This window comes from Trichosurus vulpecula, chromosome 6 (genome assembly GCF_011100635.1).
Source record: "Trichosurus vulpecula isolate mTriVul1 chromosome 6, mTriVul1.pri, whole genome shotgun sequence".
Taxonomy (NCBI): Eukaryota; Metazoa; Chordata; class Mammalia; order Diprotodontia; family Phalangeridae; genus Trichosurus; species Trichosurus vulpecula.
Window position 1 is genome coordinate 87,045,280 of NC_050578.1, and position 20,801 is coordinate 87,066,080.

General features: G+C 37.9%; 1 protein-coding gene across 4 annotated transcripts in view; it reads right to left on the minus strand.

Moving 5' to 3' along the window:
- Nucleotides 1-5,318: 5,318 nt before the first annotated feature.
- The window catches only part of NPY5R (neuropeptide Y receptor Y5), a 176,926-nt gene continuing 161,443 nt past the window's right edge, over nt 5,319-20,801 (minus strand). For 2 of the 4 annotated variants that reach the window (XM_036762729.1, XM_036762731.1), the window contains exons 2-3: nt 13,217-13,379; nt 5,319-8,513 (exon numbers count right to left, since the gene is read on the minus strand). In XM_036762729.1, the coding sequence (XP_036618624.1) occupies nt 6,264-8,504 (2,241 nt within the window). In that variant the 5' untranslated portion in view covers nt 8,505-8,513; nt 13,217-13,379 and the 3' untranslated portion in view covers nt 5,319-6,263. Of the gene's footprint in view, nt 8,517-13,216; nt 13,380-20,801 lie in introns of all 4 variants that reach the window. The other 2 variants (XM_036762730.1, XM_036762728.1) reach the window with 2 other exon arrangements.

The following is a 20,801-nucleotide window of genomic DNA, read 5'->3' on the forward strand; positions in this document are numbered from 1 at the left end:
TCATGGATTTAGAGCTGGAAAGGACTTAAGAGGCCATTCAGAAATTAGGTCCAAGGAAGTTAGTTTGCTTACCCACCATCACAAAGGGAAGGTAGAATGTCCAAGAGCACTGAAGACAAGTTAATGTTGCAGGGGTCTCTGTATTTTGTAGCTGCCTTTTTGTAAGAAGCACTTTTCCTGAAGAAACAACAACTAAATAACTGAGGCTCTTTAATTGAATTTAACAATTATTAAGCACCTAATACATGCCAAGTACTATGTAGATACTATGATCAAAATTAAGCAGTCTTTGCATTCAAACAGTAGAAATAGAATTCAGACCCAGGTCCTCTGACTCCTAATCCAGAGCTATTACCAATGCACTATGGAACCTGGGGCCTCTAGGCCACATAGGTCCTTGGGTGCAGCCTTTTGACTGAGTCCAAGTTTTACAGAACAAATCCTTTTATTAAGGGGATTTCTTCTGTGAAGTTTGGATTCAGTCAAAGGGCTGTACTTGAGAACCTAGAGGACCACATGTGGCCTTGAGGCCACAGGTTCCCCACCCCATGGTATCACCCCTTTCTTTGGTGCCAGTGCCTGACTTTGAAGCATATGTAGATAAATGAAGGTGCTAGAATCCAACTGGAATAGAACATCCCTTCAGTCCCTGAGGAGTTATGGGTTTCTGGCATAGACCCAGCACTAGGTCCAGAAAGGGTCAAAATCACTGAGACTCTAGACACTTCTTGGGCTTTGATCCATAGAGCCGAAAGTAGAACCTCTCCTGATTTGAGGTTCCCAATTCTTCCCTCACTCTCAAATACAAAACCATATCTGCCTAAGGTCTTTTGGTTGTCTCTCTGCTGGTTAAGAGGAACATTAGCCAGGCCAGACAGGAAACTTCCTTGGCATTTTGTTGGTTGCATCCTACCTGGACTCCTCCTCTCTATCACCTCCATCATTGTAATAGACCAGTTTTTCCACTGGTATAGTTCTCTAGTGACAGTCAAACATGCTGTTTTGTAGATCTGATTATGTTCCCAAAGAGGGCATTGAGCTGATCCTAGCATGGCCAGGGACTCAGCCTTTAGAAGGAACTCTTGCTTCCTATATTGAAGTAGGGTTTTTGGAAAATTCATTAAATAGAGACACACAATTCAGTTTAATTAAATTCAATGACCCAATAGATAGATGTTGGGAAAGGTGGTGAATGTGTCCTAATAATTGGCACCCTTGTCCCTTTAAGGAACCAAAGGAAATGTGACTGGAATATGCATGCCTGGCCATTAAATGGCGCATACTACTAAAGCAGAGTTGAGTTCTTAAAACTGACCTGTAGCTGTCAGCTTGCTTCTCACTCCTATATTTTTTTCCTTGACTTCTTTGACCTCTGAACTTGTCTTGATAATTCTTCAATTTGGCTCTAGCTTTTGAGTTGGTTGTTGGGTGGGCTTTTTCCCTCAAGGTTCTTTGTCTCCTCTGTTGATAAGCTTTCCGTCTTTTGGTTTGTTTATTGATTTTTTTTTCGCATCGACTCATTACCATTGGGTGCAAATCAAGAAGCTATTTCCAAGACCCCAGATACAAGCAGCCTCAATGCTCCAGGAAAAAGAAACTCAAGATTGGGACACTGTCTACTGGGGTCACAACTGGGTTGGAAACAATCATTCAGGGAAAGAAAAGAGGGGAAAGTGCTAAGAAGGGAGAGAATGACAGTGTCAGGGGTGTGCTGGACTCAATTCACGAGCTCAGGTGAGTTTATTGTTAAATTTTCAGTGTGAGCATCTACATCTCAGAAACTGACAAATCAGGGCATGATTTAATGTTTTGTTGATGTTCTAGACTTAAGAAAGTGATGAGGGAAACGTTAATAATGCAATTAAACTTAAAAGCATGTCATTCTTACATTCTGCCCCCTCTGAGAGCTGGTTGTTAAACATTTACTGACTCCTGGGTATTTAGCCTTCTACACTTCATAGGTCTGCCTGGAAACAGTTCTTCAGGAGAGGATGTGGGTCCTAGAAGAAGTATATAGACTTTATACTAATCCTGACAGGTCAAGTATGCACACTCTCAGGACAATGGCTACCTCCAGGACACTCTGACATATGTGGGACTTCTTATCCCTTGCCCCTCAAATGAACAGGATCTCCTACTCTCCTACATTCACTCCACCCACCTAGCCATGAGCACCAGGGCACAGATGACACACAGAATGATGCACAGAAGGTGCTTCTACTAGACTTGGGGCATGTCTAGCTCCCACCCAAAGGCTATCCGCAATGAGATCACTTAGACAGGGCTAAGAAATCAAAGGGCTGTGGTGAGAATTTTGCTATGGAATGTATGAGTCAGGTGGGGCCATGGGAATTTACTACCATGTTCCCTACCATCCCTAGATCTTAAGGAATAAACAAACAAGCACTCTTACAGGTATGACTTCTCACTTCCTCACTCACTTCTGTCTTACTAGGGGCAGTTCTTCCCATCCTTCCTGTTCAAGGCATTAAGGCCAGTTAGGGTCCCTCCTTTCACTGCTGTAAAGGGAACAGTCATCAATGAGAAGGGAGGCTTGGAAGGAGTTAAAGAGTTCCTCTGGTATGTCATGTACCTCAGTTTACACAAGACGGAGATGGGGAAGGAGGAAGGGATGGCTGGTAGAATACACTCATTAAGAAAGGTGTATGGGAGGAGGGCATTACTTAGGAAGTAATATGTCTTGAATAATCTTCCTCCTTCTTCTCCCCTCCAAAAGATGCAGTCATAGGTCAGGGGGAAAAAAACCACATCACATAGGGCCGGAAGAGTAATCCCTTTTCCTGTTCCCTTACCCTTCCACACCCATGGGCCAAAGAAGAGTGATCAGGGGAGGACTCCCCCAAGGGGAACATCTGGGGTTACTACATCAAAGACAGTGATGTAAAGTGTCATTTGTGAAAACTTTTCCTATCTGAATGCTTTTAAAACTTGAAAATATAATTTCTATAACTTATTTAAAAATCTTCCAAATGAAGAGACTCAGTGAGTTTTGAGGGTATTTGTTAAAAATATAAAAATATACAATACCTTCTGAACAGTTTGCAACCTTGATTGAACTCATAGAAAATGGCAATTTGTTCATTAAATATAAAAAAAATCTTCCTTACTTGGTGGATTGAAAAGTCATGATTCAGTGATACACATATTCCACCTGAATCTATGGATCTTCATGAGATATCTTCTTCAGCAAGGAGAGCCATTAAAATCAAGTATTGGGGGGCAGCTAGGTGACGCAGTCAGTAGAGCACCGGCCCTGGAGTCAGGAGGACCTGAGTTCAAATCCGGCCTCAGACACTTGACACATGTACTAGCTGTGTGACCTTGGGCAAGTCACTTAACCCCAACTGCCCTGCCAAAAAGCAAAAAAAAAAAAAAAAAAATCAAGTATTGGAATAAACTGAATTTGGAGCAGCTCTTCAAGAGGATGTGTCACAAACTGTGATATTCCACCCAGTTATCTATCCGTCATACTTCCTTTTAGCTTGTAAAACTACTTATTGAGGCTGCTACTAGGCAGTGGGCCTGGAGTTCAAATCCAGCCTTAGACCCTTACTAGTTGTGTGACCATGGGCAGGACACTTAACCTCTGTTTGCCTTAATCCACCAGAGAAGGAAGTGACAAACCATTTCAGTATCTTTGGCCAGAAAACCCCATGGATGGGGTCAGGAAGACATGACTGAACATATACACAAAACTACTTACTTAGGACTTCAAGTGGTACTTTCTTGGTTTAGTATCAATAGATTTGCTGAACAAGTTTGTATTTACCCTATTCCCCATACCCTTTATGATTTTATGAGCTTTAATAATATTTTCTTCAGTTTTAACAGAACTTAAGTTCTAAGCTCCTTTCAGCCTCTCTTCCCATGAAAACTGCTCAATTCCCTCAATCATTCTGGGGCCTGTTTCTGTACTTGTTATTCATGTTTTCAGCCAGTCCTTGATGATGCAAAATCATAGGAGAAAGTAATAGTTAAATATTAAATAATTAAAATATTTAACATTCTAAGAAGGGGACCCAGTGCATCCAGTTCATCATTTCCCACCTGCCCGATCTCCTGGATTTCACCAATGTCTCCAGTAACTCATCTTGCTGTAAAATTTCATCAACTCCTCCGTGCCCCTCACCCTTGCCCTGGGACCCCTCTCTCCTTATTGGAAAGAGTAGGGGGTAGAGAGCTCCACCCATATGTTTTACTCAAGGAGGTACCTGGTGCAGCCATCTCATCATTTCCAACTCAGCTGAAGGTCTCTTATCAAGCCCTCAAGCCCCCACCCTTTTTAGTTTCCTTTTGTATGTTGTCTCCTCCATTACATTATAAGTTCCTTGAGGGCAGGAGCTGTCTTTCACCCTACCTTGTATCTTTAGTGCTTAGCAATGCCTGGTACATAATAGGCACTCAGCAAATGTATTTTGTGTTTTATTTTGAATATATACACAACCCCCAAACTTCAATTTATCTCATATTTAGACCTTCATACCTAATTAATCAGTTTTTACCAGTTGTTCAAAATGAATAAAGTTGACTGGTTTGAATTTCATTTTTAGATATTCCTCCTATATATTTTTCATGAAGGTTTGGATGAACAAAATCAAGGAGTGTGCAAGAAAAAATATAAAGGAAATAAGACGAACAAAAATCCTTGAAAAGTGGGTTTGATAAAACATTCATCTTGAACAAAAAATGTAAAGAAATTCCTATTTTAGCTGTTTAGCTGACTTGGCTGGAAAGGGTGGAGGGAGACACCTAAATATTCCTAATGTTATCTAAGATCTCCAGTACCCTCTTCTCATCAATATTTGGATATTTAAAATTTTTAGGTGTTACACGTTGGGGAAGTTAAACAAGTTTCTGATATTAAAAAGTGTAAGAGCTCTGGACCAATGAATTTTGCCAATCTAGTGGAACTTATAGGTTATTTTCTATGAAATTACCTGCTTTGGGGATCTCTGAAAGTGACCGATGTTATCTCCTTTCCAAAGGGCAATGAAATTGGCTGGGAAACTGGATAACATGGACCAAAGGAAGTCCTTTTGCCTTTAAAAAGTAACCTAATATCATGTTCCCAGCAAGAAAATCTGCTTTTTCTGCGTACAACATAAAGATAGTATGAAATGTGCCAATGGCTCTATATGTCTTGGCTTAGGAAGAAAAATGCTTGAGCTAACTTACATTCCAGATCCCTTTGATTTTTTAATATCAGCTGTTTAATGCTTTGAACTACTTGACTCGGCATGAAATTGTAGTAGGCCCTGAGACTTTGGAGAATAAAAAGCACACATGAAGCCATGACCTTCATTGCAGTAACATTTAATAGATTATTTCTGTACATGTTTAGCCAAAGAGTTTTAGTCCATCTTTAGGTTATGACATCATTGTTTCAGAACATAAGGTCAAATTAACCATCTGACACAAACATAACTCAAGGGGGGAAAACATTTTTTCCATTTAGGTATTTCCACAGTGTCCCCTAACTGTCAATACAATGTACCATTGCTTAAAGCATAACTCTAGGGGGGAAAACATTTTTCCTTTTAGGAGTTTCCACAGTGGCCCCTAATGGTCAATACAATGTACCATCTATTACAGCATAACTGTAGGGGGGAAAACATTTTTTCTTTTCAGTGTTTTCACAAGGTCCCCTAACAGTCAATACGATGTACCATCTCTTAAAGTATGGACTTCTCATTTAGCTATGATTCAACTGGCAAAAGTTGAATAGTTTCTGCATTTTCCACAGAGTAGACACAAAAACACACACAACTTTTAGCTGTTACATCAAGAAACACACAAACAAGAAGTCTTATTTAAACATCACAATAATAATTAATTCAGATTTTGTCCATTAAATATTTTGCAGGTTTTCTTTCTTCTCCGAGTCATGGGATGATGATTATATTCAGCTGCTTGTAAGGTACAGATGAAATAATACACAATAGGACAACATTTTACAATGAAGTTGCAGTTTGATTGACATTCACGATTCTGTCACACGATATCTACATGAAATGGTAATATTATATAGCGGGTCAATAAATGGTCTTTTACTCATTAGGCACCAATAAATTCATATCCAGAGCGTCTGTTTCTCCTGCATAAATAAATCTGCATGCAATAAAATATATTTGTTGTAAAGCAGCCATAAATATATATATATATATATGTATATTTTAGAGAAGCGTAGCTTTTGTTCTTTCTTTTTTCAACCTTTAAATGGCAGATTCTAAATATAGCAGATTCTAAACGCAGCGCAAAAGAGCCATCAAATCTGCTTTTATGCCATTGTTAAGGAACCCATACAGCACGGGATTAAGGCAACAAGACAACATACCAAGCAAATGACAAATACAATACACCAATCGGAAATGCCTATTAGACAGAAGGCCAGCATTAAAATCAGTAACAACATGGAAAAGATGCAGAGGCATCCAGCTGACAGCAAACACAATTATAAGTATGGTTAAACGATAGACGACGCGTCGAGATCTCTTTCTGATCCTCGAGATGGAGCGGGATATGGTCAGCATTTCCGGCTCTTCTAACTGGTTTTCTTCAGGTTTAATCACAAAGCAGATGGGCACCCCCGGTATGATCTTACTGGCATTGGTCAGCTTGCACCTCTCAGGTTCTGCTGCTTCTTCTTCTTCTTCTTCGATCTCTTTGGGTGGTACCTCTGGAGGAGGAGGAGGATGGCGTAAAACAGGTACGACGCATGATTTTTTCTTGTTGTACATCTTGCGGTGTTTTCGGCTTAATGTGTAGCTCCATCTTTGGAACTTTGGGAGCTGAATATGGTGGCCGCTGTTCTTGGCCGCATAGCCTTCCATGTCATCCAAATCATCGTCTCCATTATTCGGATCATTCAGCTCACCCAGCTCATTCATCCCTTCCATCTCTTCCATCTCATACATACCATACATTGAACCCAATTCCTCAATCTCCTCAATCTCCTTAATTTCCATTTCTCTCATCCCCTTTCTTCCCCTCCTTCCCCTTTTCCAACTCCTCCCTCTCCTTTCCTTCGTGTCTCTTATCTCATCCCTCGGGTCCCTCATGCCCCTCATCTCTCTCGGGTCCCTCATGTCTCTCGGGTCCCTCATGTCTCTCATGTCTCTCGGGTCCCTCATCTCTCTCGGGTCCCTCATGTCTCTCATGCCCCTCATGTGCCGCATGTCTCTCATTTCCATTGTGTCATTCACATCTTCAATGTCCTCCGCGTCCCTCACGTGCCTCACCTCTCTCATTTCTATCATGTTCTCAATCTCTTCCACATTCCTCATGTCTCTCATATCTCTCACATTCCTCGGGGTACTTATTTCTCGCATTTCAATCATTTCAGTAAGGTCCATCACTTCTTCAACATCTTCCATTTCCACTATTTCTCTCATCTTCCTCCTCCCTCTCCTACCCATCCGCTCTCTCCTGTCTCTCCTCTCTCTCAATTCCCTCTTCAACTCCCTCAATTCCATTATATCCTTCATGTCCATCGTGCCTTCTAAGTCCTCTATGTCATCCAGGTCATCATCAAAGTAATCTTCTCTGTCACTTGGATCTCTATCTCCGCCCATCATCTCTCTTGTCTCTCTCATATCCTTCATCTCCATTGTCTCAACCATATCCTTCTTCCCCTTCTTCTCTCTCTTCTCCCTCTCCTTTCTCTCCTTCTTCTCCTTCTTCTCCTTCTCCTTCTTCTCCTTCCTCTCCCTCTTCTCCTTCTCCTCAAGCCTCCTCTTCATCTCCCTAGTAGACATCTTGCAAGTAATGCTCCGGCAAACACTGGTATGACTCACAATCAGACAAATCAAGGGCAGTATGTACTGAACCACCAGCAAACACAAAGAAAAGGCAATTCTGTATGACTCCTTTGGCCAGGCCTCAATACATACATACTTAGGGGCCGTAGTATTTGTACCATTATTCCCATTGGGTTCTACAAGCCTGTAGAAGATGGGAAGAGGGGAACAAATCACAAAGCCAATGGCCCAGGAAAGGCCAACCAAATAACAGCCCTGTCTGATGCTCAAACTTTTAGAAAGGGGATATTTTATCCTTTGGTACCTGACGATAGCAATTGAGATTAAGATCAAAGTTGAAACCAGCACCGATGTACATTGTAGGAAAGGCATAAGACGGCACATGAGTTCACCGAGCACCCACTGATCTAGCAAGAGAGCAGACAGTGTGAAAGGTGAACAAAATAGCACGACCAAGATATCAGAGAAGGCCAAGTTTCCAATGAAGAAGTTTACAATCGTCTTTTGTTTGCATTTTTTCATGAGGGCCATAAGGATAAGCATGTTCCCCATAAAACCAAGCAGACTTATGGTCGAGTACAGACCAATGACAAAGACCTGTACATCATCTATACGGGTCTTATTACCACCACCACCCCAATCAGGATCGTAGGATGCCGTGGCCATCTCGGTGCCGTTCTCACTTGTGAGAGTTCGATTATCATAGTCTTCAGGTTCTAAATCCATGGCGTAGCCCTGCTTAAAACCAGAAAGATATTGATTAGTGATGTGGAAAAGAAAAAAAAAGCTTATGGGACTACAAATCTAAATCCATAGAGTGAAACAAAACTTTTCAATTCAGTTCTCCTTCCATTGCTTTGTTAAATTGGCAGGCAAAATCACTGACAACTTTTAACTCATCCTACGTGTAGCACTACATATGCCAAGAAAAATCATAGTAAGTTCAAGTCTTTCATCTTTTCTAATGTGTGACACTGTAGGATACATTATCGTCTTTTGAATGATATAGGAAATGATTCTGAGTCTATGTGTGTGTGCATATATGTAGGAAGGTAATACAAAAAGAGATTTTTCAGGCACTCATTAAGATAGTTCCATGGTCAACAGAACCAATACTTATAGGTCCCTGATAAACTGACTTTTAGAAAATCAGCAAATATCTACTTAAATCAGGACCTAACTCAGATGTCACCTCCTTGCACACAATTGATGCTTGGCAAATGTTTATTGCACTGAATTCATGAAACCTTCTGGGATCCTCCCGAATCAGATATGATCTTTCTCTCCATCAAACTCATAGCACTTGATGTTTCTTATGTGGCATTTATCACATTCTACATTGTATTATAGCTTTTTCATGTGCTTGTCTTCGACCCCTTGCTAAAATATATAAGCACTTTGAGGGTAGGGACAGAGTCTTATTCATCTTTGTTTCCTCCAGTGCCCAACAGTGTCTTGTGCAACAAATGGATGAATGGATGGGTGGATGGATGGATGGAATTACATAAAAATACCAATAACATAAACATTATCAGATTTAGGCTATGTCAGTAATAAGGCCTGAAAAACAGATTGCAAGATGGCAAAACCATTCAGTGACTGGTCTACTCAATCCATCTTGATGCATTATAATCACATCACATGTTAGTATGATCCATAAACAATAGTTTTGTCATACAGTAGTCTTTTGGTTGTCTATATATCAATTTCAATCAGTCAAAAGATTACTAAATTAATTAAATCTGAGGCCTTAGTGGGCCTTTAACAAACTCTGCATATTCCTAAGCTGTATTCCTATGCTTTTTATTTGAACTTGGTATAAGAAAACCAGGCCATCACGAAACTGGATACAAAATTAACACCAATATAAGATTCCAATACTTTTTTTAAGATTCCAAGTTAAGTTAATAATAGTACATTATTAAAATATGTTCTTTGAATTTTGTATACATTGTTCATATAAAAATCCTGACAAGTGGAGAACTAAAGCTGCATAGAACATATCATTCCAATATGAATGAGAGTTAGGGGGAGAAGGACAATTCTCTTTTTATAACACCACCACCTTTCTAGCATCCATCTCCAAGGATCTCCATGTTATTTACACTGAAGTCACTCAATAAACATTGAACAAACAAATGAATGAGTGATTTGCCTTTTACAACATTTTGATACATATAGCTAGCAAGAACATTTTAAAAGAAGAGACTACTGAGTTTACTAATATAAATGGTCTTGCTCAGGTTATAAAGCAAGCCAGTAATGCATCCAAAAAGAGAACAGAATTTTTAGTCCAAAAAAGTCTCCACTCCTAGACCCTGATGCATAGGTATATCCATAAACAAATGACATAGACTTCTGTGTTGCACACATTACTTTGAAACTTCAGTGGATCCGGGATCTCATCAGTGTGGATACTCCCTTCAATCGTGAAGATCGTAACCTATCCACGCCTTCTTATCCTGTATGATTCTTGTCCATTTGATGCACTGGATTGGAGAAACTGGGTTCAAAATCTGACTCTACCACTTACTACCTGTGTACCTTGGGCAAATCACTTACTTGTTCTGGGCCTCAGTTTCCTCATCTGTAAAATGAGGGGGTTGAACTAGAAGACTTTCAAAGGCTCTCTCAACTCTGAGTCTGTGATCTCCTGGAAATCCTCCATAGAGAATCTCCAAAATAGAAAGGAGGCTTTTTTATAAGCTTTTTAACCATCCGTGGGTATCAGCACAGCATCTGGGCTATCCATCTTGTACCCCTCCCTCTTTCTTTCTTGGACAGATAGCCCTTCTCTGCCATCTGTGGGTTGATACAGTTAGAAAAAGGTTACCTATAGGCAGAAACATTTGGTGGACATCACCACATATAAGTAATTCCTCTTCCATTTGGATTTCCCATGGCATCCTCCATGATGGTGATGAACACCTTTAGGGAGCACAATGCAGTTTTCCCATTTTATATCTTACTACAGATTGCTCTTTAGAGGATCATTAAACAAAGTTATATCCATAGTTGTATCTATGAAGGAATCTTGTGTGATTTTATTATATTCATGGTAGATACTCTGCCATAATAGAGGCTTAAAACTTCTATTTTTGTTCTGTTATGCCAAATCCTTTTTAAAAAGATCAACAAACAATAAACAAAATGGGATCTTGTCACATTTTAGCCAAATATGTGACTATGCCTGTTTACATCTCATATTTTCCTGAAGAATCTCTTCAATATGTATTTAGATTGACACAAAGCTGAGGCATCTCATTACTGCACTGAATAATAATCAGGGTTCAAAAAAATTGTAACAGGCTAGATTGTTGGGCCAAAGAGCAAATTTCATATGTGAAAGTATAGTCTACACTTACACTCAAGAACTCAACCTCCCAAGTACAACATCTTGGAGGTATGGTCATATAGTCATACTATAACCATCTTCATTCATCTAAGATAAGATCTGGGGTTTTCATGAACTGAAAGCTCTATACAAATCAGTAGTGCACAAAAGGTGACTAAAAAGCTAATGTAATGTCAAAGCTAATGTTAAGAAGAGCATAGTATCCAGCTCAAGGGAGGTAACAGATCTGACCTGTTTAGATTGCATCTGGAATGTTGTATATAGTTCTGAGTGCTATATTTTAGGAAGAATATTAAGAAACTGGAAAGTATTCAGAGAAGGGCACACAGGCTGGCGAAACCTTTGATATTATACTTTCTCATAATCAACAGAAGGCACCTATGATGTCTAACCTGGTGGAGAAAAAAATTTTGTGGTATGGGGAGGGAGGGAGGACAGGTAGTCCCAATGGCTATCTTTAAGCATTTGAAAGGCTAACATGTGCAAGAGAAATTAAACTTATTCTGTTCAGCCACACCGAACAGAATTAGAAGCAGAAGTAGGAGGGGGTAAGAATTAGGATTGATCTAAAGAAAAACTTTCAGATAGAGTGATTCAAAAGTGGAATGAGTTGCCTCTGTTACAAATTTGAAGGCAAACCTACAAAGAGTAATTTGTTGGGGATGCTGAAAAGGGGTTTTCGATCAGGTATATATTGGGCCATATCAGGGATTCTTAACTTTTTTGTGTATATGTCATGGACCCCATTGGCAGTCTAGTGAAGTCATCAGACTTTTCCTCAGAATCATGTTTGTAAATTCATAAAATGTCTAAGATCACAAAAGATATCAATCATATTGAAATGTCATCATAATATTTAACAAAACAATTTCATGGACCCCAGGTTAAGAACTCCTGGACTAGATCATCCCTGAGATCTCTTCTAACTCTGAGATTCTATAATTTTATGAGATCATTCTCATAAGGATTTTAGAAAGATGAGAAATTAGGCATATGGATCAGCTGCTGATGTCCTCCTGACCACTGTTTGTGGAGAGGGGGTAATAATACTACCTATATAGAGTTTTTTTAATTGTTTTCTCTTTTTCATCCTATGCAACACCTTGAAAACTGAGCCAAGTACTCTTTGCCTCCAGTACAGATTTCATCTGTGTTGTGTGTACCTGACTCTGGTCCAGCCACTCTTCCTGAATTCATCTTCTTAGGAATCATTTCTACTTCCTTATATGGTCCTTCAAGTACTGACGTATTTAGAGTTCCCTTGTGGTGGCCTCACTCTCATTGATAATAACAGATTACTATAGAAACACTGATAAACCAGTTCCATTTTCTACATGGTGTTGGCTTTCCCATTCCACCTATAAATGCTCTTGAGATGGCTGTCTTAATTGGTACTCACACCCAGCTTTCCACAATCTTGTTTTCCTCCTCACTGCTTTTATTTTTTATGAGGTGATACTCCTCATAACCTTGGGCCTTCCTCCTTGTAATGTTTTACAAATGAATTTGTATGCTAGGCCGGTGTTGCCCTTGGCTACCATGTTTTTCCACTTGGCAAGGGCAAGGGGATCATAGATTTAGAGATTAAAAGGGACTTGAAATAGTCCAACTCACTCATTTTAGAAATGAGGAAACTGAGGTCCAAAAAGTTTAGGTAACTTACCCAAGGTCACATTGATAATAAGAGGCTCAGATAATTTCTGGGCGGTTTGGGTCTCTTCATTGTGGTTACTGTGTTAGATGGGTTAAACTTCTGTAAGAAATGGTCATTATCAGAGTCTATGTTTTAACCTCTATCCATTTCCTACTTTTCAGGGTCAAACACTTGCTGGAATAGATCAAGTTAGAGCTGTTATAATTGCATGCACTGTCTTCTCATCCTTTTTATCCCTTCACCAACCAAAATTTAATTTGGCATTGATTGTGACCTTTACTCCAATCGGTTGCTGGTTGACTGCACACGTGTAGCTGATTTTAAAATCATTTTCACACTTTGCAGTCTATGGGCTTTTTGTCTTTTCAATTTCTTAACCCTGAACCACATTTTCTAGCCTATTTTGCCACCATCCTCCCCTGTGCCTACCTTCCCACTGACTTTACCAAGTATCAAGGTATATGTGACTTGGTTTGGAGGGTCCTGTCAAGCTCTTCATAGAATTTCTCTACCTCTTCATCCTCTGCAACAGATGTTGGTGCAGGAGATGCAATTATCTTCACGGTGTTCTTGTTTACACTCATCATGAGCACTGCAAGGCAAGACGACCAAGTTTCCCATGAAATGGTGTTGCTTACAGCCTGTGGTGCACAAAGAAACCAACTCCACCAACTCCTTTATTTTCCTCTCCAAGGAAAACCTGTAAATCATCCTTCCATTTAGCTGAAATTTCTTTACATCTCATGATTTTATTTATAGTGAAAATGCAACATTAGTGTTTCAGTTCCTCCAATAGTATATTAATTCATTGGTTTTAGACAAAGACCTTACAATTAGAGTAACAAAAGTTAAATTAATGCTTATATAAATGGTCTAAAAACTGTGATTCTTAGCACTGTCTCTTCCTTTTCTACTATTCCACCATCCTCACTGCAGAATCAAAAGTGGGTTACACAGACTGAAGACCATTTTGCATTTTTTTTTAAATTTCACATGCCAAGTTGTGGTCAAGGAATTCATTTCCCAATGACCAGCATTCTTGTGATGAGCCTCTGTGGAATTAGCTAGTCTGAGTCTCTATAGCAATCAGGATCCCAGTGACACATTACCACATATAACATAAGAGAAGTCATTTGGAGGGAAGGGTACTGGGAGAAGTTGGTTTGCGAACTTCTAATAGTGGAATGACATCCCACTAAATGTACTGATTCTGTAATGAGTTACTTTCTGGAAGTAAATTGCTCACTGGTCAGAGACCAATTAACTCATAGACTCATTGTCACTGCTTCAATGTTGAAAAAAAAAAGGTATGACTGATTCAAAAGGAACTTAAAATGCTAAATATTTCTTAAATTTTATTTTTTTGAAAGCACATTCCTGTGGACCACATATGTCTAATCTAATGTAAAGATTAGTAATCTCTCTTATTTGAGTTTTAAGATAGCCCTGGTCCTGGTCATACAAAATACAAAACTGGATACTTGTCCTAAATTATGTAATCAAACTCATTGAATGATTCCTATCTCTGTACTTCATTTTTTTCACCAACTAGATCTGGCTTTATTCTGTGTACCAACTTTAAACATGTGTTTATACTTAACATTAAATCCCCCGTGTATCCGATGTTATTTATTTCTACCAAAAGAGTAAAATGAGAGGTAGATTGCTTCTGTTGAAACAGACTCTAATGAATTCACTATGTGACTTTAGACACACTGCTCTCTTCAGCTCTCTGGGTCTCAGTTTCCTCATCTGTAAAACGATGTAGTTGGATAAGATGATCTTAAAAGTGTTTTGCTTTGTTAGTAATCTAAAGTGTTTTCAGACTCTAAACATTCTGTTTCTGTTAATAGCATAATTCATTGATCATCAATGAACTTATAAATAGTAATGAATTGAATACTATTTTAACTTCACTTCCTAAATTCAGCTGACCTTCTGGACTTGAACTAATTTTTGATCTGCCTGATATTCAATCCTTGCTTAAATTCTCTTTTTAACAGGACTTTTGCTCCATTTTCTTTTCTTAATTCACTATCTAAAATGAACTTATAGAATGTTCCTAGCTTTTAAAATACTAAAGAAATGAGCTATTACCTAGATGGTAGGTTATAGTCAGTAATGGTCTTTTTCATACCAAGCCAAGCGAGGGAGAAGTGGGGGGATATTTCCGCAATTGCCGATGTTACTTATAGACTGCTTGGGTTGTGTGATTTAGGGGTGTTTCTCATACAGAAACAGAAACATTAATGGCCACCATAACTAAGGTAGAGAAGGGGGATTAAAATGTGAGGTGGCTATAATAATAAAAATTTGGCTTAAAGCACAGAGTTGAAACTACCATCAATGAATATAGTCCAGGAGGGAGTCCATATTAGGGTCCTTTTACCACAAATGATTGACTTCACAGTTAAGAATCCAAGTTATTTTTACTCAAGTTTGTGAAACATAGCTGTTTTCTATTAAATGAAAGGGCTTAAATCCATCTGTCAGTGTTTTCAATGAAATCATTTGAATAATGGAATGAAATTTATTTATTTACTCTAATCATTTTAGTATTTTGAGGAGAAAAATAGACAATCTCTCTCTCTCTCTCTCTCTCTCTCTCTCTCTCTCTCTCTCTCTCTCTCTCTCCTTCCCTCCTTCCATATGTGTATATATATATATATATATATATATATATATATATATATATATATATATACACATATATGTTTACAAAATGCAAAAGGGAGCATTTTAGTTTTACTGACTTGAAAAGCAAAATGATGCCAAGTCAGAAGACCTGGACTGTAGTCTCAGGCACACCACTTGCTAGCTGCTGAATTTTGATAGCTAACCTCTCTGAACTTCAGTTTCCTCACCCGTAAAAAATAAGAATAATAGCCATTTCTGCCTGCCTCACAGAATTTGTGAAAGGGTAAAATGAGATAATGTGTGACAATGTGCTTTAAAAACTACAATGCACTTTACAAATGAAAGCTATGATTATTGCTGTTGTTCCCCAGCCATCCTAAGCTAGACTGAAAATAGCTATTCTGAAATAGCTGCAGAATTCAGATTGTTTTTAGAAATTTAGAAATGTCAGGGAACTCTACTCAACTTCCTTCCCTCTCCCCCATCAGCATGGTGTAGTAAAAAGATCATATTTTGAGGAATGAAGGTATAGATACAAATTCTAATTTGACATCTATAAGCTGCATGATCTATGACAAGCCACTTACCTCTAGATCCTCAGTTTCCACATCTGTAAAATGGGAATAATAATAGACTATCTACATCACAAATTGTTGTAAGGGAAGTGCTTTGTATTCCTTAAAATCTTCATTAATGAAATTTTAACATGGAAGTTAAACAATTATTAAACAAATGATATAATTTAAAAATTTCAAATATAAACTATATGATCCAATATACCACCATATGTCTTCTGAAACATAATTATGGCGCTGAACCAGCTTTTAGGTACCTTTAACACATTGGTTTAAAATGTGCAAAGCATTATAAGGTATGTTATCTGAATTACTTACTTTGATGATTTTCCCAACTCTTCATTATTCTCATCTACGTATCTCAGAAGGTGGTTCGAAGGAAAGAGTTTTATGAACCCTGACTTGCTATATGAATGTGGACTATTATGTTGTCCCTTTTTGGACCCACTTCTGGTCCACAATTTATGTGTGCCTTATACAAGTGAATGCAAGACATGGTGTCATTTGGAATAATTTATTTTATATTAAAGTGATTATTTTAATAGCTTGTCTTCTATTTTAATTTGTAATGGTGTAGGGAAAAGAGCACTGGGTTTTTTTTTAATCAGTAGAAAACCTGGGTTTGAAACCTGGTTTTGCTACTTATCAGCTGAATGACCTTGCACAAATCACCAATCTTGAAGGTGGTCCCTTTCTACCCTAAATCCTAAGATCATATGATATTTGAGGTTTTCTAAGATTTCCTTTTAAACATGAATACAAGAAAAAAGGAAAATGAAAATGAAGAAGCAGGAACCCCATTCTTTTTTTTAATAGAGAATGATGGATATTCTCCACTAAAGTACTATTCTAGGGCCTCATTGTGACCTGGATGTGTGACGGACTTCAAAAGATCATGCCAGTAGAACATGAGCTGGAAAGCATAAATCCTACTAAGCCTCAAAGGCTTCCACTATGGAAAGGACTATATGGCTCTTGTCCAACAACCAGCCTAGCTAAGTTGGAAGAGGCTCATCACCAAAAAGGACATAGGGGGATGAATTTCTCAGGCCACAACAATTGAAATGCCTGCTAATGTCTAGAGGAGTGGCAATCTGCTCAGAGGTGGTAGGGCACACACCTCCAAAATCAGATTCTTAAAGAACTAGAGTGAGCATTATGTCCTGATCGCACTCTGCCCCCTGCCCCCCATTAATGCCCATTACTATACAGTTTGGGTGCTTCCCTTTATTTAGTACAGGGCTTTTTCACAGTTTCTGGATGTCATGTACTCCTTTGTCCATCTGATGAAGCCTATGAGCCCTTTCTCCAAATGGTATTTTTACGTGCACAAAATAAAATACATAGAATTACAAAGGAAACCAACCATATTGAAATACAATTACCAAAATATTTTTCAAAACCAAGTTCACTCTTTCTAGTTTAAGAATACCAGCCTAATAGAATGTAAATTTATCAATCAAAGCGATCATCTCAGTTACGAATTTGTAAACCCACTTCCTAATACAATACCTGTCACATAGTAAATGCTTGTGGAATAATCGAAGAAATATAAAAACAAATGCATGTGTGTACGTGTGTACACACATCTATATCTGTACATCTATAAATATATATCTACATACACACACACACATATATATATATACACACACAATCAAAGGTTCATTGTCAAATTCAATTTGAGAACTATTTTTCAAATTAACAAATATTTTTTAAAAATTAAATTTATAGTATATGGGCAAGAAACCCATGAAAAGTTTTCAACATGGGGGGTGTCTTTTTTTAAATCATAGACTACTTTAGTAGTTTATTGACATCTATGGACAACTTCTCAGAATGTTTTTAAATGCAATTAAATCCATAGGATTATAAAGATAACCAATTCTACTAAAATACAGTTACCAAAACATTAAAAAAAATTTCTTACAGCCCAGATTGAGAATACCTGGTGCCAATTGAAGAGAGCTAATATTAAATCAATATTACTATTAAATCAAACCAATTCCTTTTATGTCAACTAGTACCTGGAATTTTTATTCATAATGGGAAAAGGAACTGGATTATTCCAAATTATAAATCAGACTCCCCTGTTAAGATCGGGGATTTTTCAAGCTCTTTTAATTCATTAGAGTTAATAGTTTGATAGTTACTGAACCAAGTGCTCTCTCTGAGGTTACTAATAGCTTCCTTATCACTATAATATAGTTGTATATATATATATATATTATAACAAGCAATCCTTATTACTCTTGGTCATAGACTCTAGAGCTAGAAGCAATCTTAAAGAAAATCTAGCCAAACTCCTTCATTTTACACATGAGGAAACTGAGATACAAAGCATGAAATGACTTACCCAGAATTAATTTGGCACAATGTATGCAAAATTACAATGATAGCTTACATTTGTACAATGCTTCAGATTTTACAAAGCTCTTTCCTCTCAACTCCATGAGCTAGATATTTCATATATTACTATTTCCATGAGGAAACTGAGGATCTAAGAGCTGACATGACTTATCAAGGGTCACACAGCTAATGTTTGGAACAAGTCTCCTGACCCCAAGGTCAGTATATTTTTCTACTGTTTCTCAAGTTTTCCATGAGCATCCCAGTTGGATGTAAACTTTTGGAGACTCTTACATCACGTTCTTTGTATATTTTTGTTCTTTTATTGACCTGTCAATCACTCTTCACATTTTACTTTATATTACCTTTTTGTATGCGTGCATGACACCTAACAGACTGTCAGCTCCTTGAGAGCAGAGGCTATGATATTTCATTTTTGTATGCAAAACACATAGCTAGGCACCTTGAACATGATAGGTGCTTAATGCATTTTTGTCGAATGCGCTAAGTGAAGCAATTATAGTACTGGAAAAGGCTCATATCAAGTCCTTCACATTTTGGAAGAAGTATCCTTCAGATCCTTGGGATTATCTCTCCCAAAAGATAGAGAAACTAGAATATCACATGTTCAACAATTTTACCTCCTCCTGGAAGGCTTCCCTGATTAGCCCCACCCAAATAATTTTTTAAGACTGTGTGTTGTTCAATAGGAACTTTGTTCAATTTCTAAGGTTTTTTTCATGAAAGTCTTTTCATTAATCTTTTCATGAAAATTTGTGATCTTAAAGTCCCTCTTCTTGCAAATTGGCATTTTAAGCAAGGGAAACTACATCATAATTGAAAAGGCAAATTTTTCATTTGCTCTTGTAACAGAAAAACCTAAAGTTTTTTTTCCCTTAAATTTACCCCATGACTTGTCCCTTCTGAAAATTATAGTTTAGAAAACCAACACAGGAAAAGTCATTTTGATATTTTTTTTAAACAAAATCTTCTCTACAACTATCCTACCACCAGAAAGTGTCACAATTATTGGAGTGGGGGGCATTCTTGCCATATATTGATACAACTATGATAAAACAAATATTTTGTAGGTAATTAAAATATTGTGATGAATATATGAACTTTTCTGTACAATTTCAGATTTAAACACATGAAATATCACTTCAACAGCTTTTTGTCACAAATACTAGTACCTTCATGTATATTGACATACAATTTCCAATTTTCCTTCTCATTTATTCCTTTTATTCCCTACATTCACAATCACCATCCTGAGAAAACAAAGTCAAAACAATCAGAAACTATCATTTTAGTCTTCAGACAGTCTTCACATGCTACCTTAATACCAGGACATTGCTCAGTTTACATAGGTCCATCAATACTGAGGAGAAAAAAAAAGTCTCTTAGGCATAGGAAGAGATCAATACATAGTTGATGAATGAATGAAAGTGAGAGAAATATTTAAAATCCCCTTTAAACTGTGGCTTCCCACAGTTATATTTCAATATTTATGAATGAATCTATATATGATACTGAGATGAATGGAGTTTTCCTGATCAGAACCTGAAAAAGCTTCAAGTATATCATAAGAGAAGTTAGGACTGAGAAAAGAATCAGACTTGAATTTACTCAGAAACTCTGATTAAGCAGGTTCCTGTGATTAAGATAATTATTTGCTAGATATAATTATTTATTATCATAGAGAATGTCAAATATGCAAAAGTAATAGAATATATTTCATTATTTCCCTTCTGATAATTACTCCCGTTAATGAAAATATCAAACATTAGCATTTTACTTTATCTGTATACAGAAATCCCCAAATCCTTATGCAGACATTTTTTAAAAGGTAAACTGATGACATTTAGACTGGAAAAGACTTATACAGTTAGGATTACCAGCCACCACCTCCTCTTCCCCTCTTTCCCACCCCCTCCCCATTTCTAACAGTGTACCCTTCCATATTTTAAGTGATATTTGACATTTCAATCTGATTTGGAGGCGGCAGCATTTTCTGCTAGAAGACCTTGGACTACTTGCAGTGCTTCTAATTCTTACCGGCTCATTTAAAGAAATACTGAAAAGCTCTGAAGTTTTTGATTCGAGTTCCCTCCCTGTTTCACAATTTGAGTGTGAATTTGAGTGCACCCACTTGTCAGCTGCTTTGTAAAGCAGGACAGACATCTTATGAAAGCCCCTTCCTATCCTGATCCAGATGCTGGACAGGTTTTCAGCTGGACCTCCTAGAGAGGAACCCCTGGAGGCTTGGCATAGCCGCACCTGATGGCATTTTGAGTTCATGAGACAGAGTCAGCCTGGAGGGTGGGGGGCGGCTAAATAAACACAGGCTGTCATTGGATTAAGAGCTGGACGGAATCTTAGGGGTCAGCTAGTCTAAGCCGTTTATTTTATGATAAGGAAACAGGCTCAGGAAGTGTTAAATGACTTGCCCA